We start from the raw sequence: 24,935 nt of genomic DNA on the forward strand, positions 1-24,935 counted from the left end.
GTCCAGTCCCTGTAACAATACACACACAGCCTCAAGTAGGTCCAGTCCCTGTAACAATACACACACAGCCTCAAGTAGGTCCAGTCCCTGTAACAATACACACACAGGCTCAAGTAGGTCCAGTCCCTGTAACAATACACACACAGCCTCAAGTAGGTCCAGTCCCTGTAACAATACACACACAGCCTCAAGTAGGTCCAGTCCTTGTAACAATACACACACAGGCTCAAGTAGGTCCAGTCCCTGTAACAATACACACACAGCCTCAAGTAGGTCCAGTCCCTGTAACAATACACACACAGCCTCAAGTAGGTCCAGTCCCTGTAACAATACACACACAGCCTGAAGTAGGTCCAGTCCCTGTAACAATACACACAGCCTCAAGTAGGTCCAGTCCCTGTAACAATACACACACAGCCTCAAGTAGGTCCAGTCCCTGTAACAATACACACACAGCCTCAAGTAGGTCCAGTCCCTGTAACAATACACACACAGCCTCAAGTAGGTCCAGTCCCTGTAACAATACACACACAGCCTCAAGTAGGTCCAGTCCCTGTAACAATACACACACAGCCTCAAGTAGGTCCAGTCCCTGTAACAATACACACACAGCCTCAAGTAGGTCCAGTCCCTGTAACAATACACACACAGCCTCAAGTAGGTCCAGTCCCTGTAACAATACACACACAGCCTCAAGTAGGTCCAGTCCCTGTAACAATACACACACAGCCTCAAGTAGGTCCAGTCCCTGTAACAATACACACACAGCCTCAAGTAGGTCCAGTCCTTGCAACAATACACACACAGGCTCAAGTAGGTCCAGTCCCTGTAACAATACACACACAGGCTCAAGTTGGTCCAGTCCTTGGAACAATACACACAGGCTCAAATAGGTCCAGTCCTGGTAACAATACACACACAGCCTCAAGTAGTTCCAGTCCTGGTAACAATTCACACACAGGCTCAAGTAGGTCCAGTCCTGGTAACAATACACACACAGCCTCAAGTAGGTCCAGTCCCTGTAACAATACACACACAGGCTCAAGTAGGTCCAGTCCCTGTAACAATACACACACAGCCTCAAGTAGGTCCAGTCCCTGTAACAATACACACACAGGCTCACGTAGGTCCAGTCCCTGTAACAATACACACACAGCCTCAAGTAGGTCCAGTCCCTGTAACAATACACACACAGGCTCAAGTAGGTCCAGTCCCTGTAACAATACACACACAGCCTCAAGTAGGTCCAGTCCCTGTAACAATACACACACAGCCTCAAGTAGGTCCAGTCCTTGTAACAATACACACACAGGCTCAAGTAGGTCCAGTCCCTGTAACAATACACACACAGGCTCAAGTAGGTCCAGTCCTTGTAACAATACACACAGGCTCAAGTAGGTCCAGTCCTGGTAACAATACACACACAGCCTCAAGTAGGTCCAGTCCTGGTAACAATACACACACAGGCTCAAGTAGGTCCAGTCCTGGTAACAATACACACACAGCCTCAAGTAGGTCCAGTCCCTGTAACAATACACACACAGGCTCAAGTAGGTCCAGTCCCTGTAACAATACACACACAGCCTCAAGTAGGTCTAGTCCCTGTAACAATATACACACAGCCTCAAGTAGGTCCAGTCCCTGTAACAATACACACACAGGCTCAAGTAGGTCCAGTCCCTGTAACAATACACACACAGGCTCAAGTAGGTCCAGTCCCTGTAACAATACACACACAGCCTCAAGTAGGTCCAGTCCTGGTAACAATACACACACAGGCTCAAGTAGGTCCAGTCCTGGTAACAATACACACACAGGCTCAAGTAGGTCCAGTCCTGGTAACAATACACACACAGCCTCAAGTAGGTCCAGTCCCTGTAACAATACACACACAGGCTCAAGTAGGTCCAGTCCCTGTAACAATACACACACAGGCTCAAGTAGGTCCAGTCCCTGTAACAATACACACACAGGCTCAAGTAGGTCCAGTCCCTGTAACAATACACACACAGCCTCAAGTAGGTCCAGTCCCTGTAACAATACACACACAGCCTCAAGTAGGTCCAGTCCCTGTAACAATACACACACAGCCTCAAGTAGGTCCAGTCCCTGTAACAATACACACACAGGCTCAAGTAGGTCCAGTCCCTGTAACAATACACACACAGGCTCAAGTAGGTCCAGTCCCTGTAACAACACACACACAGCCTCAAGTAGGTCCAGTCCCTGTAACAATACACACACAGCCTCAAGTAGGTCCAGTCCCTGTAACAATACACACACAGGCTCAAGTAGGTCCAGTCCCTGTAACAATACACACACAGGCTCAAGTAGGTCCAGTCCCTGTAACAATACACACACAGGCTCAAGAAGGTCCAGTCCCTGTAACAATACACACACAGGCTCAAGTAGGTCCAGTCCCTGTAACAATATACACACAGCCTCAAGTAGGTCCAGTCCTTGTAATACACACACAGCCTCAAGGAGGTCCAGTCCCTGTAACAATACACACACAGCCTCAAGTAGGTCCAGTCCCTGTAACAATACACACACAGCCTCAAGTAGGTCCAGTCCCTGTAACAATACACACACAGCCTCAAGTAGGTCCAGTCCCTGTAACAATACACACAGCCTCAAGTAGGTCCAGTCCCTGTAACAATACACACACAGGCTCAAGTAGGTCCAGTCCCTGTAACAATACACACACAGCCTCAAGTAGGTCCAGTCCCTGTAACAATACACACAGCCTCAAGTAGGTCCAGTCCCTGTAACAATACACACACAGCCTCAAGTAGGTCCAGTCCCTGTAACAATACACACAGCCTCAAGTAGGTCCAGTCCTTGTAACAATACACACACAGCCTCAAGTAGGTCCAGTCCCTGTAACAATACACACAGCCTCAAGTAGGTCCAGTCCTTGTAACAATACACACACAGCCTCAAGTAGGTCCAGTCCCTGTAACAATACACACACAGGCTCAAGTAGGTCCAGTCCCTGTAACAATACACACACAGCCTCAAGTAGGTCCAGTCCTTGTAACAATACACACACAGCCTCAAGTAGGTCCAGTCCCTGTAACAATATACACACAGCCTCAAGTAGGTCCAGTCCCTGTAACAATACACACACAGCCTCAAGTAGGTCCAGTCCCTGTAACAATACACACAGCCTCAAGTAGGTCCAGTCCCTGTAACAATACACACACAGCCTCAAGTAGGTCCAGTCCCTGTAACAATACACACACAGCCTCAAGTAGGTCCAGTCCCTGTAACAATACACACAGCCTCAAGTAGGTCCAGTCCCTGTAACAATACACACACAGGCTCAAGTAGGTCCAGTCCTTGTAACAATACACACACAGCCTCAAGTAGGTCCAGTCCCTGTAACAATACACACAGCCTCAAGTAGGTCCAGTCCCTGTAACAATACACACACAGCCTCAAGTAGGTCCAGTCCCTGTAACAATACACACAGCCTCAAGTAGGTCCAGTCCCTGTAACAATACACACACAGCCTCAAGTAGGTCCAGTCCCTGTAACAATACACACACAGGCTCAAGTAATCATATAAATTTACTATTGAGAAATAAGCAATGGACACATACCCACACACATATGCAAATTCCTGCACACTCGGTCTAAACAGAGGGGTTATTGCCATACTAAAGAGCACAGCAGTCCACAAGGCGTTTACTCCTCCCTTACTTTTGCCAGACTGAAGATTGTTCCTTCCTGCTGCGCGTTGAGTTGTAGGGAACGGTTAACATCTCGCTCTATCCGCCCGTTGTTCAGTTTCTGTTGTGTGTGAAACTCCGCCCACTCACCCGCCAGTCTTCGACGTTCCTCCGCACAGCGCTGCATCACCGACTGCTGCTCCTCCAGCAAAGCACTCTGAGAGATTGTAACAACAGGGGAAGGTGCTGTAAACCCCAGGCAATCACTGTTAAATATGGAAATATTCCAGTACTCTCACCAACCACCTCACCCCACCCCCCAACTGCCTCACATTCACAGTAGTCGACTGTCCACTTAGAAATATCTGGTGCGCTACAAGAAGATCACCCCATGGAGTGGACAGTTTGCTGTAGGATGGACAGGACTATCACCATGCTTCTTCACTGGAAAGGAGTCATCTTAAAAGGGCAGTGGAGGCCTAACCTGGCTTGACACTTACTCCACTGACTTGATAGCAAGTCCAAGGTGGCTTAAACAGGCAACTTCGTGTAGGGATTTGGAGTCTAATCTGCTCCCTAACTCCCTTGTTATCTCCCTCTTTCTGCCCCAACTGACCCAGTCGGTTAGTGTCCGGTAACTACAACAAATGAGGTATACTTACCCCAACATTAGTCCCAGGTAATTTATTCACTTCAGTAAGCGCAGGAGCAGAAGCCTGGACTAACATTCTAATGCTGGACAGGCAGATATCCTCACACTAGGTCTGCTTCAAATGGTGGTGGTGATGGGACTGGAGCTTTTACTAAGCAGTCCCACAGGAGTACTTACTAGGGCACAAGTATTCAAGCGAGAAGGTCACAAAAAGAGAGACTGGAAGTCCTCTGATCCCATTGTTGTCAATATGGAGTGTTCACACTGCAAGGGAGCCTACACCAGTCCAGCACGTCTGCATCTCAAACAAATACAACTGTACAACAACTGAAAAAAGTGAGCGGAGAATTAATGTCAGGGAAAAGTACATTCCATTCAAGTACGTATCCCAACCCTTACCAAGCCTGTGGTTAAATTCCAACTCATTCCACATAAAGCTGGTTCTTTAAAATATGAAGATTTCCCCAAGCTGTGTTCACCTTTAGTGACAGTACCTTTACAATCATTTCACACAGTGGTGCTGTTCATGACCTGGAGACTTGTACTTTATTTAAGTCATGCACAGTGCAAACCAGTCTGCCAAGTTCTCCCATGGGATTGGCTCTATTGGTCGTTATACATGTGCCTGTAGGGATGGGCGCAGTGTTCTACAGTCTCTCCTACAGCACTTGTGTTGCTTTTCACACCGGTAATTTTCGTGAGCACACTGAATACTAGAAATGGGCTGCTGCAAAATACTTCAAGTGACAATGGCTGAGATTTTCACATCTGGCCTAATCACGGTAAAAGTGCGGCAGGATGGGCTCTGTGCCCATGGCTGACCCCGGTCAGTAAGTTATTACAGTGGACCCTTGCAGGATTACTGCCTGCGCTTGGGAGCGGGCTGCTGGAAGTGGGCGGGAAACGGCCACTGCTGTGGGAGGATATCTGGCAGCTTAAAGGGGCAGGCAGCCTCAAAGACAAAATCATTATAATTTCCTTGGTCCGATGAAGTAGCAATATCTACTGATACAGAATTGCCACTCTATTGTGCCTAAACAGATTGGTCCTCCTGCCTTGGGTTCCTGACACCATTATGCTTCTCCTAGCAACACTGGATACCTGTTGATACAAGCGTTCCAGCATCCAGTATTGCCATGGCAATAATGATGAAAAATATGGCGCATGACATTACACCGTCACTATCACCTCATGGAAACGTGCCCACCCATACTTGGGTTGGTGCTTCCAGCAGAAGTGATTCCGACAATATCTGGAGCATATAAAAATGGGCGAGGATCCAGTTTAACAGACCATCAAACCATTTGAAGTGTCTTTTGACTGTGTGTTTTCATTAAACTACAAGGCTGTGAATCCATATAAAGGGCAATCTTGAGCATGCACACTCCAGATGCGAAGCCTCACCCACTGGAAATTAAGAGTGCTTCCCCCCATCACCCCTTCCTAGAGTATGGTCCTATGGGCACAGACCCTCCCTCCAGTACCTTACCCAAGTGGTGATTTTTCACATGTGAGGTTAGACAACAAGGGGGTGAAATTCATCTTGGGCAGTGGGCAAAACGGGCAATGGCGAATCGGCAGTAATGGAAAAGAAAATTGAGTGGAGTGGAAAACGAGCACCAGATACGCTACTGCCCGAGTTGTGCAGCGCCCAAGATAAATTTCACCCCGAAGTGTTTGCAGGACATTTAATTACAACTGTGGGGTGGGGTGGGGAGTGGGAGAAGATTAGAAAGAACTTGATATCCACACACAACGGCACTTCCAACAGGGATCGCTGGGCAGTGAGTAGGATTCCTGCCCGATTCTTTACTCTCAAATGGTGCCCCAACCACTGCTCTGGCAGAGACCAAGTAATTCAGCACAGTCTGGGGGCCAAACCTGGGCCTTCATTATCTGTATGGTTCAGCTGTTAGCTGTGTAAGTTCGCCAAGCCATCAGCAGACCGGAGACATTTAATGTAAGGAAAGCTTGCTGCTCTCAGCCGCTCATGTCTTACCTTTGCCCTCTCTAGCTCCTCCCTCTCGATGCTAAAGTGCTGGTTCATGATCCTGCGCTCCTCCTCCAGGGATCGCTGCACCGACTCCACTTTGGTCTGTTCCGCAGTTGCCCTCCAGCGCTCCTGCACAGTATTAATTAACAGATAGACAATCAGGGTCCATGCATCCACCTGCGTTCCGATCAGCAGAGTGGCATTTTTATGAGGAGTAGTGGCAAGCGAGAATCTTGAGCACTGTGCTACTTGCCTTGCAGAACATAGTTCAGTAGATGCAGCTAGACAAAGACAGGCATTGAAAGCAGAGGGCTGCCTCCTTAACTTGAACCAATGCTACTTACTCAGGCAACCGATGATAGTGTAGACCTATGAAAATGTGTGTTTAAAAAAGTACTAATGCCTTAAGGGAGATGGTTCAAGAAAGTAAAAACGGTGGGGGGGGGGGGGTCGCAGGCATAATTTTGACATTGGACGATAGCGGTTGAGTTCACAGGCCTCAAACTTTGTCTGAAACATCAGCTTTGACTGCAGGGATTACAAAAATCCTTACTCGGCTGCGCTGCCACGAAAGCATGCTGCAAACTGCCTTTCCGCAGCTTCAGGCAGGGAAATCTTTTGCTTCCCAACCTTCTGTCACGGAGCAGTCACCAATGGCCATTCCCATACATGTCCTTAAAATGGAGGCAGAACAGGAGCAGGAGAGAGAGGAAATGGCAGAGCTACACAGGATAAGGCTACAGCAAAGACGACGACCAATTGGGAGATACCATTCTACCAGAGTCTATAGACCACCTTGCACCTTTAATGATGTCTCAGACAAGGTCTGTTTAAGGATTTAACGGTTCAATAAGGAGGAAATGAAGGAGCAATGTCTCCCATTGCAAACTGATCTCCAAACATCCTCTCAAACACAAACAGCTAACAAAGAATAGGTATACTTTAGAATATTAACCGTATCACAAAGTGGTTTTACTGTGCACATATACTGTTACAGCAAGAACTTATCACTGTGCCTCCATGGTGTCTCTCCGAGCGAATGTTAAACACATTCTGATGCTGCACCGAGGTGATACCTGACCGAGGGCCAGGGACGCCAGTGTAGCCTGGCTTCACTGTGGTATCAGGAGCCTCTTGGGACCAGGGAGGCCCTCATCTCAGCTGAATCCCAAGAGCACTGTTCAGCAGGCTGTGTCACCACTGCAGGTGAGTGGGCAGCTTGGTCCTGTATCCTGACACCTACATGGACAGGCATCTGAGGGGGCTGGCTAGAAAGGTCACAGGAGATGGCATCAGGAAGGTGGATCTGAGTGCCCTCAGGTCAGGGGGAGGACAGACCTGATGGTATCAGTTAGACCCTGCAGACCATGAGAGATGGTGTATTGAATATCTCAAGAGACAGTTGCCAGCGTTCTCACCAAACAGTACCTGAAGGTGAGGAGTAGTCAAAGAGTCTACTTTGGATGCACTGTCTCGAGTAGAGGCTTCTCTGTCAGGAGGTCGGATACAGATGTTCATGGTGCCACCACTGACTCTAGGTAGTGCTACATTGTGCCGAATCATTCTTGGATATTGGCACGGAGGATGAATTTGGACTCACTGAAATTGCCCCCAGCCGCCTGTCTCAGGCACTTAGAGATGGCTCTCCGTGCCTCCTCCGAGAGATTGTTGCTCATCCAGCATTCTTCTTTTCAGAGCAGGACTTCAGAGATCTGAGTCTGCAGCGGACTTCTGCCGAGCCACAGCATCCCACCCTCAGATCTCAGGAGTGCCGCACATATTAAGGGATGGCAAAGAAGGGTCAGGGTGAGCAGGTACTTACCTTGGCTGCTCTGTGAGGTTGTTGAGCTTCTTCCTGCACTGCCAACGTCCTGGGGTTCATGGAGCTGGTACTCACTATCAAGCCACCTCCATAGTCTTGGCAGGTCGGCAGGTCTCCAGCCTCCGACTCCCTGTCTCCATTACAAGGACACACAGGTCAACTCCCTGAAGTTTGCCTCTTGTTTCTTCAAATCTGGTTGCCTAGGCTGCCTGCTTTCTCCAGTGCTGCTATTGTCCCTTTAAGTACCATCAGGTTTTATAGCCTGCTGCTGCACCAGGTCTCTTTCCTCTCATCCAGGTATTTTCCAGGCCACAACTCTCTCAAACAAATCCAGCAGAACTAAAGTTAGAAACCACCACCATTAGTATGGCAACAGAGCTGGGACAGTAACAAAGCAATGGCACCATCCACTCAAAAAACAAGTATGGCATATCCCAGCGTCGTGCACACTGTTAACAAACTGTGCAGCTAGGTCACTGCCTGCTGCTCACGATGACAGAATCAGGGAACACCCTTGAACTTTTATAGCTCGTGAGAGAAATGTGGTACTCTGAGATTCGGCTAGTCTCCAAAGCAGACCAACCCCTGGCTCTCCAGTGAACCTTGTGATCTAAGGGTGCAGCATCAAAATACACCAGCGGCACCCGAATAACAAGAGACATCCATTGAAGGGTCAAGCAGTAGGCAAAGCTTGGGATGAGGCTGGAAATCAATGTTTGGGTAATGTGGAATCGGATGCCTATTGCCCACAACCACCGTAATCCCCCACCCCCCCCCACCCCCATGGGCTAACAGAATCACCGACAGACATATTAACATTTCAGATGTAACCCTTCTTCATAACTTTGTGCGCTGCCATTTATCTGCCTCACCTTCTCGAGAAGTCGCGTCTGTTCACTCAGCCTGATCTCCATCTTGGTTATAACGTCCTGCAGGCGGGCTCTCTCCTCCTCCAAGTCTCTCTGCTGGCGCATCAGTCTGTCCTGCTGTGCTGAAGGAAACCATTTAAAATCAACAATCAGACTCCGCAAAGAGGCTGCATAAACTCACTGACTTAAGACTAACTAATCCACTGGGCTAGTTGGTATACAACGGAAATTTTGGGGGTACTGGTTATCATTATTGAGGCAACATTGGGCACTGGTGAAGCTCTGTAGGACTGGAAGCAAACAAGCACAATACCTTATGTCAAGTCTGACCCAGGCAACTGCATGCCCATAAACCCAACATCAATAATAGATAAAGGCCTAGAAATTCGGTGGGCTGCGCCACCAGCTAGCGCCCAAAGAGGGCACTTAGTGGTTTTAGCGCCACTGGCCACGCCCCCCGCGAAATTTAGCAGGGCGCTAATGGCGGCGTTAGCCTATAGCGCTGTGCCGCCACCGATGACGTCATCGGTGTGCGCAGTGCCTGGCTACCGCCTCGATCGCGATATTGGGTCGCGCCCCCCGCTGTAACGCCGGTCGCAATCTGCGACCAGTTCAGGGGGGCCGACCTGTGGCAGTAGTGGCGCTAATTAAAGGGGAGGTGCCGGGCAGTGCCAGCTGTGTCCCAAGAGCCCGGCACCTCTCCTCGGTGCCGGGCTCTTTTGCCGGCACTCGTGATCTCTGATCGCGCTGGTGCAGGCCCCTCCCCTTTAAGAAGGGGAGGAAGGCCTGCAGTACCACAGCGCGCCGTGCCGCAGCGTGTGGCGCTGCAGCACGTTGCGCTGCGATATTCAGTTGCAGCGCCCCAAAAGGGACGCGGGGCGCCTCGAGCAGCGCCGCGCTTCCGTTTGGGGTGCTCAAACTGAATATTGGGATGGCGCAAGCGGCTCTGCCCGGAGCGGTAATTCCGGCGCCCAGGCGAGCTTGGCGCCCCATAATTTCTGGACCAAAATAATAGAATTGATTCTAATGGGTAGGCTGGAAGAGTACTCCTATTGCAGTAACTTAAACAGCTAGCATGGATTTAGAAAGGGAAGATCTTGTCTAACGAGCCATCTTGACTTATTTGAGAACATCACAGATAAAGTATATGGTGGCACCTATGATATACTTTATTGGGAGTTGAAGAAAGCTTTTGACAAAGTTCCAAATGAAAGACTTTTAATTAAAGTAAAAGCTACAGGTACCCATGGAGGAATGTGGATTGAATAAGAAGCTGGTTAAAAGAAAAAAGAAACAGTGACTACTTGCAAGATGTCTAATGTCAGATTGGGTGGGGACTGTTGAATGGAGCCTCTATAAATTTAAGTTTTGTTTGAATATTACAAAGTTATTTTTATGGCAAACAAAAATAAAAATGGTTGATGATGAGGTCACAGTCTTTAAAGTGGAACATTTCTCTGCTGGGGTGAGCACTTTCAGAGAAGCACTTCCCCAGTGCAGTTCAAAAGTTGTGCATTTAATTTTTTTAAGTTACAAAAAAAATACAACCATTTTTAATAAATACCGGACCTGCCATCCTGGGTATCCAGGCTGGAACAGAAGCATTCTGTTGATATGAGTGGTAGGAGTGAACATCAACGCTGTTAATAGATGCTGATTGCAGAGCTTCAAGATCAATACCGCCCTCCCTCCCTTCTGAGATTTTGTGTCAGCCTCTGAAAGTTGTGGGTTCGAGTCCCACTCCAGAGACTGGAGCATAAAATCTAGTACTGAGGGAGGGCTGCACCGTCGGAGGTACCATCTTTCAGATGAGACGTTATACCAGGTCAGGTGGACGTAAAATATCCCATGGCACTATTTGAAGAGGAGCAGGGGCGTCCTGGCCAATATTTATCCCTCGTCCAACAGCTCTAAAACAAATTATCTGGTCATTATCGCATTGCTGCTTCTGGGACCTTGCTGTGTGCAAAACGGTTGCCACATTTCCTACATTACAACAGTGACGACACTTCAAAAGTACTTAATTAGCTGTAAAGCGCTGTGGGACATCCTGAGGTCGTGAAAGACGCTATATAACTGAAAGTCTGTCTTTATTTCAGAGACTTTTTGGCAGCATGTACATGGGGGTGAAGGGTGAAGACTTCTGAGCGTTGATCAACTCTCCTCGTTAGGGAATAATTAATTCCCATTACATATCTACCTCGCTGCTGCTCCTCTCGTTGCCGTGCATTGATCTCCATCTCGTGGGACGTGCTCTGATGAGTGCTTTCCACTTTATAGGAGAGATCGTTCAACTTCCCAGAGAAAACCCCCATCTGTTCAATGATACCATTGAGCGACCTGTAGGAAGACATGAAGGAGAAAGACTGGAATGTGACTTTCTGTACACTAAGCCAAGGCACTGGGCCATGGATATTCTAGAGTAGGAGCTGATACTTTAAATATTAACAAATGGGAAAGTGGATTTTGGACTTATAACCATTTTTTTAATTACAGACTATAATCTCATTCATTATACTACATTTAAACCATCCAGGTCACTCTATCTGTATGCCAAGTCTGACCCAGGCAACTGCAGGAACTCGCCAAGGCTTCTTCAGCAGCACCTCCCAAAGCCACAACCTCTACCACCTAGAAGGACAAGGGCAGCAGGCGCATGGGAACACCACCACCTGCAAGTTCCCCTCCAAGTCACACACCATCCGGACTTCAAAATATATCGCCGTTCCTTCATCGTCGCTGGGTCAAAATCCTGGAACTCCCTCCCTAACGGCACTATGGGAGCACCTTCACCACAAGGACTGCAGCAGTTCAAGAAGGCGGCTCACCACCACCTTCTCAAGGGCAATTAGGGATGGGCAATAAATGCTGGCTTTGCCAGCGACGCCCACATCCCAGGAACTAATTTAAAAAAAATAGATTTCAGCCTGTAACTCACTCCCGGGTAGCTGTTATTCTCTTTATAAACCACCCGAACCCCTTGATTAGATTCCAGCCTGTAACTCACTCCTGGGTATCTGCTATTCTATATATAAACCACCTGAACCCCTCGATTAGATTCCAGCCTGTAACTTGCTCCTCTGTGACCTCCTCGGTATATATTGTATATTTGATTTAAAGTTCTTTGTGATAAACGTACAGCAGAAACTAGAAGTTCATGCTATGCCCTGAGGTCACCATGAAGGATGGATGGTCCCACTCTCTCGTGTAACTGGCAGAAAATGAGTTTAGATTGGAAAAACTGAAGCCAGATGGTGCAGGCTAAATGCCTGCCTGTGAGTCATACCGCCCAGGTGGGGCCCAGGTTTGATCTGTGGTCCGAGCCGAGTTTGCTGATCCCAGTGCGGTGGGGGTGGTGGTGCTACAAAGGCTGCAGCGCACTGGGTAATGGAAGAGAAAACTCAACCACGATTCCTGATCGCTAGCGACGTCCAGCTAGAAAGTGTGGGTGTATGGGGACTGGGCGAGGACAGGATCAGACTTGGCTGCACTACTGTTGATATGCAATAAGCAACTGTACCCCAGTGACACACGCAATCCCTTTGGTGATCGGGAACATTTAGGGGCAAAGACTGGTAGCTCTGCTCCCTAGGTGTTGGCCTGTGTTGGTCAGTATGTAAGGGGAGCATTAAGATTAGACTCAGACTAATACTGAGTGGATTACAGGGAGTGTGGCGAGAAAGTCCTACCTCCTAAAAATCGGCAAAGGAGAATTATCAAGCCTCTCAGAAGAGGTTTCCTCGCAACCCTCAGTTATACAGTGGTTAATCTTTTTATTCTCCTGGGTAGGATACTCCACGTTTCTGCATCCTCCTTTACAAACATGTTAGTAGTATTCCGGCTGTACAGATGACAGAGCTGGACACAGTATTCCAGGTATAACAACAGAAAACGCTGGAAAAACTCAGCAGGCCAGGGCAGCATCCGTGGAGAGAGAAACAGAGTTAACGTTTCAGGTTGCTGACCTTTCGTCAGAACTGGCGAAGGGTTTCGACCTGAAACATTAAAAACTCTGTTTCTCTCTCCACAGATGCTGCCTGGCCTGCTGAGTTTTTCCAGCGTTTTCTGTTGTTATTTCGGATTTCCAGCATCCGCAGTATTTTGCTATCGTACAGTATTCCAGGTGTGGTTTTAAATTCTTATAATTATTGCAGAATTACCTTTGACATTTACACTGTATGGCAGGTCGTTTGCCTCGTTAGCTGACGCTTCATACCACAGGTCGTCCAACCACGTTGAAGTCACATATAGGTCAGACCGGGCAATGACGGTGGCTTTCCTCTGAAGTGGCCGAGCAAGCCACTCGGTTTACAGATGGGCAATAAATGGCAACACCCACCTCCCAAGAATGAATAAAGAAAAAGCTGCCCCATGCTCTGCTGCAATGTTCCCCCGAAGGTGTGCGGCCGCGCACCAATCGCGAGGTCCTGCGCAGGCCACTCACCAGCTCCTGCCGCTGGAAGAGATACCGCGCATGCGCGATCGCTGCAGAGAATTTAAAGGGACCACGCAGGAGAAAAATTAATTAGAGGGAACATTGCTTTCCTGCTGCTCCTTCAGTACCTCTGTCCCTCATTGCAGAGCCTTCGATACGTTCCTTCCACTTACTCAAACACAAGCCTGGAGCTGCACTGAACACTTGAGCTGGGTCTGATCACTCAGATGATGTTACCTTGTGTGCGAGGATGCACTGGTCACTGCATCGATCTCCTGCTCCTTCAGTTGTTTCACGTGCTGCAGCTGCTCTTCATGTTCTTTTCGCATATCCGCGATCGACTGCCTGCAGATTAAAGGCCCGCAATGGTGAAGCTCACTAACATAGAAACATAGAAGATAGGAGCAGGAGTAGGCCATTCGGCCCCTCAAGCCCGCTCCACCATTCAATGAGATCATGGCTGATCATCCAAACTCAGTACCCTGTCCCTGCCTTCTCCCCATATCCCTTGATCCCTTTAGCCTTAAGAAATATATCTAACTCCTTCTTGAATATATTTAATGAATTGGCCTCAACTGCCTTCTGTGGTAGAGATTTCCACAGGTTCACCACTCTCTGGGTGAAGAAATTCCTCCTCATCTCTGTCCTAAATGGCTTACCCCTTATCCTTAGACTGTGACCCCTGGTTCTGGACTCCCCCACCATCGGGAACATCCTTCCTGCATCTAGTCTGTCTAGTCCTGTTAGAATTTTATAAGTTTCAATGAGATCCCCTCTCATTCTTCTAAACTCCAGCGAGTATAAGCCCAATCGACCCAATCTCTCCTCATACGTCATTCCTGCCATCCCAGGTATCGGTCTAACCCAAAACAACCGTGCAGCCCAAAGAAATATTCTTTTTGGCTTTTAAGATTTACACATTTTCTGGTAGAAAACATCTGAAGCTCCCCTTGTGACCTTCTGGATGAAGGCAGGAGGTCCCAGGTTCAATCCCCATCTGCATTGAGCTAACTCATTTTAACTGGCGCATTACAACTGTCCTCAGAGGGAGAAAAAAGCTGGACACAGTTTCCGCTACCGATCGCTATTCAGTGAACCCTACTGGAGAGTGCACATACATGGCGTAGGGCGAGGACAGAATCAGCTGATATAATGCGATACTGTTGATGGTCGAATAGGCTGCTGACACAGCAAAATCTCAGATGTGAAAAATTGACATTTGGGCGAGGTATTCGCAGCCAGGAGTCAATGACTTCTGGAGATGGAAGAGGGGAGAAAGTTGGTGGCAAAGATGAATATAAAGGGATAGAGCTGTATTTGTTAAAAGAGGCAACTGGAGTGGGCAGTGTGTGTGACACAGCCTACCTGTACTATATACTTTCCTCTTACCGTTGTAGTTCCCGGAGTCGCTCCTTCTCCTTGGCTTTCTCTTCCTCAAACTCGGTGAGTTTACGCTGGTACCGTGCAATCAGTTCCGATCTCTCTCGATCCAAGCACTGTTGTCGTGCTACGTGCTGCTCAGAGAGATTCTGGTTCTCCTCTTGCAGTCTAGCCTCTCGCTGCTGGTACGATACCTCAATTACCTTCAAGCGGTTCCTGGGGGGGTTGGTGGGTGGGGGGGAAGGAAAACGGGAAGAGGTGATCAATCTAATCTCTTCCACTCCAGCCTGTGACACTTGGATTCTCGACATCGGGAGGGGTAGTGCAACATTCCCACCCTGAATAGACCGGTTGCTTTCCATGACCCCTGCTGGAAAGTGCACAAATATGGACATAGGATGAGGACAGGATCAGGTTTGCTGAGATGCTCTTCACAGTGGAACAGGCTGATGTCAAGTCTCGCATGTGAAAAATCTCTTCCTTCAAAACATCCGACACCAGGGTTCAGCCAGGGCAGCATGAGAGTTGTGGAGCGGGGTTTGGGGTTCCGAGTGGATCAGCGGGTTAGACATTGCGCTTCATCTCTGGGATCTGATTCAAATCCAACCAAGGCAATGATGTTTTATTGGCTTTATGGGGTCCTACTTCAAATAAGTTGGGACAGTCCCAACCAAATTTCTAATGGGCGTGTGCCCACAGCATAAAACTGTGTCCTTAATTCAACATTGTCAAATTAATCTCAGAATGCTTGTTACAGTCAGTGTGTTGTTCTGAGTTTGGGGCTCAAACAGACAGAAGAAATACAGGGAGAGCTTTGTTCTATACCCAACATGTGCTGTACCTGCCCTGGGAGTGTTTGATGGGACAGTGTAGAGGAAGCTTTACTCTGTATCTAACCCGTGCTGTACCTGCCCTGGGAGTGTTTGATGGGACAGTGTAGAGGAAGCTTTACTCTGTATCTAACCCATGCTGTACCTGCCCTGGGAGTGTTTGATGGGACAGTGTAGAGGGAGCTTTACTCTGTATCTAACCCCTGCTGTACCTGCCCTGGGAGTGTTTGATGGGTCAGTGTAGAGGGAGCTTTACTCTGTATCTAACCCCTGCTGTACCTGCCCTGGGAGTGTTTGATGGGACAGTGTAGAGGAAGCTTTACTCTGTATCTAACCCATGCTGTACCTGCCCTGGGAGTGTTTGATGGGACAGTGTAGAGGGAGCTTTACTCTGTATCTAACCCCTGCTGTACCTGCCCTGGGAGTGTTTGATGGGTCAGTGTAGAGGGAGCTTTACTCTGTATCTAACCCCTGCTGTACCTGCCCTGGGAGTGTTTGATGGGACAGTGTAGAGGGAGCTTTACTCTGTATCTAACCCGTGCTGTACCTGCCATGGGAGTGTTTGATGGGACAGTGTAGAGGAAGCTTTACTCTGTATCTAACCCGTGCTGTACCTGCCCTGGGAGTGTTTGATGGGGCAGTGTAGAGGGAGCTTTACTCTGTATCTAACCCGCGCTGTACCTGCCCTGGGAGTGTTTGATGTGAACATACGAACAATGACAGAAAAGATAAGATTCTCTGGTCCATCTAGACGGTTCCACATAATTGTGATTAGTTGTGTATCACAATATATACTCTCCACCCCACCCAAAATATTGGGAAGACTGAAGCCATTGTCTTCGATCCCTGCCACAAACCGTTTCCTATCCACCAACTCCATCCCTCTCCGTGGCCACTGTCTGAGGCTGAATCAGACGGTTCGCAACCTTGGTGTCATATTTGACCTCGAGATTAGCTTCTGACCACATATCCGCTGCATCACCAAGACAACCTACTTCCACCTCCGTAACATCACCCGACTCCCCCCTGACCTCAGCTCATCTGCTATTGAAACCCTCATCCATGCCTTCGTTACCTCTCGACTTGACTATTCCAATGCAGTCCTGGCCGACCTCCCATCTTCCACCCTGCATAACCTTGCGCTCATCCAAAACTCTGCCGCCCATATCCTAACTCGCACCAAGTTCACCCATCATCCCTGTGCTCGCTGACCTATATTGGCACCTAGTCCAGCAAAGCCTCGATTTTAAAATACTCATCCTCGTTTTCAAATCCCTCCATGGCCTCACCCCTCCCTATATCTGTAACCTCCTCCAGCCCTTCAACCTTCCGGTGCAAATTAATGAAAGTTGTTGTTGTTGCTGTTGAGAGGCAAAAAACAGATAAAAACCCAGGACAATTAGGGGGGAAAAAATCTGGGAAATTTCTCTCCAAACCTTTTAAGCGATCGAAACTAGTCCAGGAGATCACTCTGGCCCTGATAATTCCTTGCAGTACCTACCCTTCTGTAAGAGGTGATCTGTGCCCCAGCCAGAAACAGGTCCAGCTCTCGCTTGAAGGAATTCAGCGAGTCCATGTCCACCCCACGAGATGGCAGCCTGTTCCAGAGGTCCACTATTCTCTGGGGAAAGACCCACCTCCTGACATCTAATCTAGATCTGGCCTTGTACAACTTAAAATTGTGACCCCTGGTCCTCACTAGCCTATTTAATTGGCGCAAACTGTCAACCGGAACACAATCTATTCCCTTCATTATCTTATAAACCTTGATCAAATCACCCCTAAGTCTACGCTTCTCTAAGGTGTAGAGTCCCAGCTCTTTTAGCCTATCTTGATAACTAAGATGCTTTAGACTGGGAATTAGACTAGTGGCTCCTCCTTTGCACCCTTTCCAAAGCCTCAATATCACACACCATGTAAGGAGGCCAAAACTGGACACAGTATTCCAACTGAGGCCTGACCAAAGTCTTGTACAAGGACAAAACAGTGTGCTTTGTCTTATAGTCAGTTGTCCTATGAATGCACCCCAACACCCTATTTGCTCTGGCTATCGCTTCACGGCATTGCTCATGAACCTTTAGAGATCTATGCATTAGAACGCTCACATCTCTTTCTTTCTCCACCTTCTTTAATGCTTTTCCCGGAAGGGTGTATGCATGTTGAGCATTTGCCCTGCCCATATGCATAACACTGCACTTTTCCAAATTAAACATCATTTGCCAGTCACGAACCCAATCCCCCAACACATCAAGATTCACCTAAAGCAGTCGAGCATCATCTACAGTCCTAACACTCGCACAGATCTTCGTATCATCTGCAAATCGTGCCCCCAACACCTACATCTAGATCATTAAGAAAAATAGTAAGTAGCTACAGTCCCAACACCGATTCCTGTGGGACACCACTGGTCACCAGTCTCCAAATGCATCTACAACTACTTTCTGCCTCCGTCCTTCCAGCCAGTTCTCAATCCAGATCAATATATTACCACTAATACCAGATCTTCGATCTTGTAGAGAAACCTCTCATGCGGTATTTTGTCGAAAGCTTTTTGGAAGTCTAAGCAGACAATGTCTACTGAGCTTCCCTCATCCACCACCTTGGTGACTTCTTCAAAAAATATAAGCAAATTTGTAAGAAATGACCGTTTTTAAAGCCATGTTGGGTGTCCCTAATATGTCCCTCTTTATCCAAGTAATTATATATTGCATCCCTAATAACACCCTCGAGCATCTTTGCTATTACTGATGTCAAACTAATGGGGCTATAGTTACCCAGGTCCATTTTGTCTCCTTTTTTAAAGATGGGGACTACATTAGCCTCCTTCCAGTCTATGGGAACATTCGATGCTTAAAAAGGAAAGTGCTCCATTTCCAAAAAAAAATCAAAACACCACGAGACAGACTACTCCTCCTGTTTTCACCTGCATAGAACCCTTTTTCACTTTGTTGGCCTGGAGTTTCTTTACCAACATACACAATCTTAGTCCTGGGAACAACGTGTGGCTGTGCAGCTCTCTGTTGGGATCGCGCAGCCCGGGACTGGCTTTTTCAATGTTAAATTTCACGTGAAACTGTGAATGGGCCGCGCACCCAAAAAACAATTAGGGGGAACAATGTCTGGGACTCTCCCTTTATCTGCATAAAGCTTTGCCCCTCCCTTTGCCTATCTGTGCCTGTTCCTCCTCACCTATGTGCATTTTCTATCAGCTCTAGATCATCGTTGTGTTGCTGCTGGAGGCTGTCCAGAAGGATCCTTTGCTGCTCTCGTTCCAGTTCCAGCTTTCGCACCTTGTGCGGACACAAAACAGAAAAGGCATTCATTGCTATTTTTAGTTCCAGGTTTATGGAAACTGTAACACAATTAACAGATAATCTAAACACAAAACATCAACATACAAGAAACATCTCTCTCTCTCCTTCCAAAGTGGATGCACAGTGGAGAATTTATCTCTGCTTCAGCTACTTTCATGGTGGTACTGGAGTGCTCTTCCAGTTTACATTTACACTATGCGCTTAGTATTGGTGTGAAGTGGTTTTTGTTTTGCAGCAGTGTTAACCTGTGTAGCATAAATCAGATAGAAAAGTCTGGCCAGATTCTGGAGTGGAGTTGGGCAAGGCTCTCTGCACCTTGGAGTCTTGGTCTGCACCGGTGTCAGGTTGGGCTTCGACTGAATTCAGGCTGTAGTTACACGATAACACTTCTAATTAACAGAAACTGTACTGCTCATGGCATGAACCAATGTATTTTGCCTGCTGGTTTGTTGCCAACTACGCAATCAAAATCTCAATTTCAAAGTACTTTTGCTTTATTTTATATTTTTGGTCATTTTTTAGGCTTAGTAAGGTAAGCAATGTCAGTGCTGTGCAGTGAAACATTCTTCCACGTTTTGGGCTCAGTATCAGAAACACTCCCAGGGCAGCTACAGCACGGGTTAGATAAAGAGTAAAGCTCCCTCTACACTGTCCCATCAAACACTCCCAGGGCAGGTACAGCACGGGTTAGATACAGAGTAAAACTCCCTCTACACTGTCCCATCAAACACTCCCAAGGCAGGTACAGCACGGGTTACATACAGAGTAAAGCTCCCTCTACACTGTCCCATCAAACACTCACAGGGCAGGTACAGCACGGGTTAGATACAGAGTAAAGCTCCCTCTACACTGTCCCATCAAACACTCCCAGGGCAGGTACAGCACGCGTTAGATACAGAGTAAAGCTCCCTCCACACTGTCCCATCAAACACTCCCAGGGCAGGTACAGCACGGGTTAGATACAGAGTAAAGCTCCCTCTACACTGTCCCATCAAACACTCCCAAGGCAGGTACAGCACGGGTTACATACAGAGTAAAGCTCCCTCTACACTGTCCCATCAAACACTCACAGGGCAGGTACAGCACGGGTTAGATACAGAGTAAAGCTCCCTCTACACTGTCCCATCAAACACTCCCAGGGCAGGTACAGCACGCGTTAGATACAGAGTAAAGCTCCCTCCACACTGTCCCATCAAACACTCCCAGGGCAGGTACAGCATGGGTTAGATGCAGAGTAAAGCTGCCTCTACACTGTCCCATCAAACAAGATCCCCTTATTGCACCTATGTGAAGTTTTACATTTTCTACACCAGCTGTGTCTGAATGAAGTTACCAACTTGTGTTTAATTATGGAGAGTCTTGTAGTATGGACCGGTGTCCATTAAAAAATGGTCTGAAGCTCTGCAAACTCATTTCAATGGAACTCCTGCTGTTGTCAAACAGAGCTGACTTTTAACAGGTCAGTCCAAACTGGATCCTGCTCCACATCCCACAGATTAAAAGACTGTTCTGGCTTATTCCAACATCCACTTTTGGTTCATTTTTATAATACAGGGTATAGGAAAATCAACAGTGGACAGTCCGTGTGATACTGGGCTGGCAGGCTCTGCTCTCACCAACTGTTGTCAGAGTGAGAATTACTGGATTGATCTGTAAGCAGCAATGCCATTTTCACTATAAAACTCACCTCAAATAGGAGGAGATTTTCCAGACATGCTTGAAGAGGCAGTCAAGAGAGAGCTTTGCTCTACCAGGAGTTCTCGAGGCTTTAGAAGCATCATGGAACATAGGAACAGGAGGAGGCCATTTACCTGCTGGAGTCTGTTCCGCCATTCAATTACTGTAGATCATGGCTCATCTGTACCTCAACCCCATTTGCCCCCTTTTGATCCATATCCCTTACCCCAAAAAAATCTGTTGATCTCAGTCTTGAAAATTTCAACTGACCCAGAATCCAGTCTTTTGGGGAAAGAGAGTTCTATATTTCCACTATCCTTTGTGTGAAAAAGTGCTTCCTAGTTTCACTCCAGAACAGCCTGGCTCCAATTTTAAGGTTATACCCCCTTGCTCTGGATGCCCCCCACCAGAGGAAACAGTTCCTCTCTATCAACCCTATTGAATCGCTATCATTGTAAACATCTCAATTAGATCACCCCTCAACCTTCTACTCTCAAGGGAATACAAATCAAGTTTAAGCAACCTTTAATTTAACCCTTTAAGCCCTGGTATAATTCGGGTGAATCTGCGCTGTGCCCGCTCCAAGGACAATCTAGCATTCCTGAGCTGCGGTACCCTGAACTGAAGGCAGTGCTCCAGATGGGGGTCTGACCAAGGCTCTGTACAACTGAAGCATAACTTCAGCGAGGTATTCCAGCCTCTTTGCGATATAGACCAACATTCCATTAGCCTATTTGATTATTTTTTGTGCCTGTGTGCTAGCCTTTGTTCCTGGACACCTAAATCCTTTTGCTCCTCCACAGCTCCTAGTATCTCACCATTAAGAAAATATTCCAACTTGGTCTTTCTCAGTGCCAAAGTGGATGACCTCACACTTCCCCACACTGAACTCCATCTGCCACAGTTTTTCCCCCACTCACTTCGTCGGTCTATATGTCCCTTTGTAACTTCCTGCTCCCATCCACACAACGTACTGTCCCTCCTAATTTAGTGTCAGCGACTGGAGCGTTCGTGTAACCGTCAAGCTCTGAACTGCTCTTGTACCTTACTCTCCAGCTCGATGATTTTGACCTCGGTCGTCTGCAGGACTGTCTGTTGCTCAGCCTCTGTGCTCTTCAGCTGTTTCTGCATGGCCGTCAGCCTGTTCTCCAGCTCCACGGCATTCGGCAGGTCCGTGCCCAAACCTCGCCCCCCAGACTTTGACTGAAGCAGCTGATAAAACAGAACAGACTACAAAGTTAAACTGCAGTGCCACATGGGTTTAAATCAGAGTGCCCACAAATCTCACTGTGCTGTATGGAAATGCATTAAAGAGTTAAACAACATTTAAATGCCAAATTGTAACTTTTCTGTAAATTGTCATTTACTTTCGAATTTTGATGGCTTATAAGTGTCAGCTGTGGCTCAGTGGGTAGCACACTCGCTTCGGAGTCAGAAGGTTGTGGGTTCAGGCCCCACTCCAGGGGCTTGAGCACAAAAATCTAGGCTGACACTCCAATGCAGTGCAGTTGGCGGTGCCATCTTTCGGATGAGACGTTAAACCGAGGCCCCGTCTGCTCTCTCAGGTGGACGCAAAAGATCCCATGGCACTATTTCGAAGAAGAGCAGGGGAGTTCTCCCCGGTGTCCTGGCCAATATTTATCCCTCAATCAACATAACAAAAACAGATTATCTGGTCATTATCACCTTGCTGTTTATGGGAGCTTGCTGTGCGCAAATTGGCTGCCGCATTTCCCACATTACAGCAGTGACTACACGCCAAAAGTACTTAATTGACTGTAAAGTGCTTTGAGACGTCCGGTGGACGTGAAAGGCGCTATATAAATGCAAATCTTTCTTTTTTCTTCAAAAGCACAGGATGTCAATGGAATATTTTTTGTACCAAGTACCCAGGGTTGCAAATTCTGCATCAGGTACTGATTGAGTTCGATGCTGACTAAAGCACCCTCCACTTTTATCTAACAGGCCTGATCCTCAACCTCTGCACCAGTCCCTTGTTCCCATACCAGACATCCTTAAAACCTCAGCAGGTCAGGCAGCATCAGTGGAGAGAGAAACAGAAGGATCATCGACCTGAAACGTTAACTCTGTTTCTCTCTCCACAAATGCTGCCTGACCTGCTGAGTATTTCCAGCATTTTCTGTGTTTATTTAAGATTTCCAGCATCCGCAGTACTTTGTTTTTGTATCCTTAAAACCTCTCTGAGTTAGAGTGCCAATTTGCATCGAATTATGAGCAGTTTTGCCCTGTGGTCTTATCCCTATTTGGAAATAGATTGAAACTGGCCCCAAACCATTTCACATGGAATCCTTACAGTCAGCAGAAGGAGAAGATCACATCTCACATGGATAAACACCAAACCAGACTTTCATTAATTCACTTGCATTTCCAGCGGAGAGATAAGACAATTATACTACATCTCCACAGAACAGAGTATGGAATACGTACAGCTCCATGCACATCACTCGTGCTCGCTGACCTACATTGGCTCCCAGTCCGGCAACGCCTCAATTTTAAAATTCTCATCCTTGTTTTCAAATCCCTCTATGGCCTCACCCCTCCCTATCTCTGTAACGTCCTCCAGCCCTACAACCCTCCAAGGTCTCTGCGCTCCTCCAACTCTGGCCTCTTGCGCATCCCCGATTTTCATCGCTCCACCAGTGGTGGCTATGCTTTCAGCTGCCTAGACCCTAACCTCTGGAATTCTCTCCCTAAACCTCTCCTCCTCACTGCATAGAAACATAGAAACACAGAAGATAGGAGCAGGAGTAGGCCATTCGGCCCCTCGAGCCTGCTCCGCCATTCAATGAGATCATGGCTGATCATCCAAATTCAGTACCCTGTCCCTGCCTTCTCCCCATATCCCTTGATCCCCTTAGCCTTAAATATATCTAACTCCTTCTTGAATATATTTAATGAATTGGCCTCAACTGTCTTCTGTGGTAGAGAATTCCACAGGTTCACCACTCTCTGGGTGAAGAAATTTCTCCTCATCTCTGTCCTAAATGGCTTACCCCTTATCCTTAGACTGTGACCCCTGGTTCTGGACTCCCCCGCCATCGGGAACAGCCTTCCTGCATCTAGTCTGTCTAGTCCTGTTAGAATTTTATAAGTTTCAATGAGATCCCCTCATTCTTCTAAACTCTAGCGAATATAAGCCTAATCGACCCAATCTCTCTTCATACGTCATTCCTGCCATCCCAGGTATCAGTCTGGTGAATCTTTGCTGCACTCCCTCCATGGCAAGAACATCCTTCCTCAGATAAGGTGACCAAAACTGCACACAATACTCAAGGTGTGGTCTCGCCAAGGACCTGTACAACCAGTCCAAAGATGTGCGGGTTAGGTTGATTGGCTATGATAAATTGACCCTTAGTGTTAGGGGGATTAAATACGTGGGGTTACGGGGATAGGGTGGGATATGTGTTGGTGTAGGGGTTACGGGGATCGGGTGGGATATGTGTCGGTGCAGGCTCGATGGGCCGAAATGGCCTCTATCTGCACTGTGGGGTTTCTGTGATTCTGTGAACTGCAGCAAGACATCCTTGCTCCTGTACTCGAATCCTCTCGCTATGAAGGCCAGCATACCATTTGCCTTCTTAACCGCCTGCTGCACCTGCATGCTTACCTTCAGCGACTGGTGCACAAGGACACCCAGGTCTTGTTGTGCTTCCCCTTTTCCCAATCTATTGCCGTTCAGATAATAATCTGCCTTCCTGTTTTTGCTACCAAAGTGGATAACCTCGCATTTATCCACATTATACTGCATCTGCCATGCATTTGCCCAATCGCCCAACCTGTCCAAAACGTACTGGAGTTTCTCTGCATCCTCCTCACAGCACACATGCCCACCTACCTCTTTCTCCTCCTTTAGGACACTCCTTAAAACCTGCCTCATTGACCACGCTATTGGTCTTCTATCCTAATATCTCCTTATGTGGCTCAGAGTCACATTTTGTCTGATAACTGCTCCTGTGAAACACCTTGGGACATTTTACTATGTTAAAGACGCAAGCTGTTGTAGTCCCGTGGTCTCCAAATCTAGCTTTGCACTGACTATACCACATAAGGCAGCTAAGAGCAGCTCCGTGGAGTTATTGCATATGTAACAATCCTTCAGAGACTCAGTCAAAAAGTACTAAAAGAACTACAGAGATGTTCGACTCTTTCCTAGTTTCGATGTAACTTATGTACTGTGTAAATCAAGTACTGTATCATTAGTCTCTTGCTGTGTCTTCTGCGTCTGTGTAACATTTTAGTTGTGAATAAACCAGCTATTATTTTTAGCC

General features: G+C 47.5%; 1 protein-coding gene across 10 annotated transcripts in view; it reads right to left on the bottom strand.

Moving 5' to 3' along the window:
- fbf1 (Fas binding factor 1) overlaps window positions 1-24,935 on the bottom strand; it is a 134,773-nt gene that overhangs the window by 40,554 nt on the left and 69,284 nt on the right. For 8 of the 10 annotated variants that reach the window (XM_085963299.1, XM_085963297.1, XM_085963295.1 and 5 more), the window contains 8 exons: window positions 21,691-21,858; window positions 18,845-18,945; window positions 14,835-15,041; window positions 13,683-13,790; window positions 11,211-11,350; window positions 9,014-9,132; window positions 6,326-6,448; window positions 3,706-3,891 (listed from right to left, as the gene is read on the bottom strand). In XM_085963299.1, the coding sequence (XP_085819425.1) occupies window positions 3,706-3,891; window positions 6,326-6,448; window positions 9,014-9,132; window positions 11,211-11,350; window positions 13,683-13,790; window positions 14,835-15,041; window positions 18,845-18,945; window positions 21,691-21,858 (1,152 nt within the window). Of the gene's footprint in view, window positions 1-3,705; window positions 3,892-4,506; window positions 4,654-6,325; window positions 6,449-9,013; window positions 9,133-11,210; window positions 11,351-13,682; window positions 13,791-14,834; window positions 15,042-18,844; window positions 18,946-21,690; window positions 21,859-24,935 lie in introns of those variants that run through there. The other 2 variants (XM_085963302.1, XM_085963298.1) reach the window with 2 other exon arrangements.

Source organism: Somniosus microcephalus, chromosome 21 (genome assembly GCF_052327205.1).
Source record: "Somniosus microcephalus isolate GS21.2 chromosome 21, FLI_Smic_1.0, whole genome shotgun sequence".
Classification (NCBI taxonomy): Eukaryota; Metazoa; Chordata; class Chondrichthyes; order Squaliformes; family Somniosidae; genus Somniosus; species Somniosus microcephalus.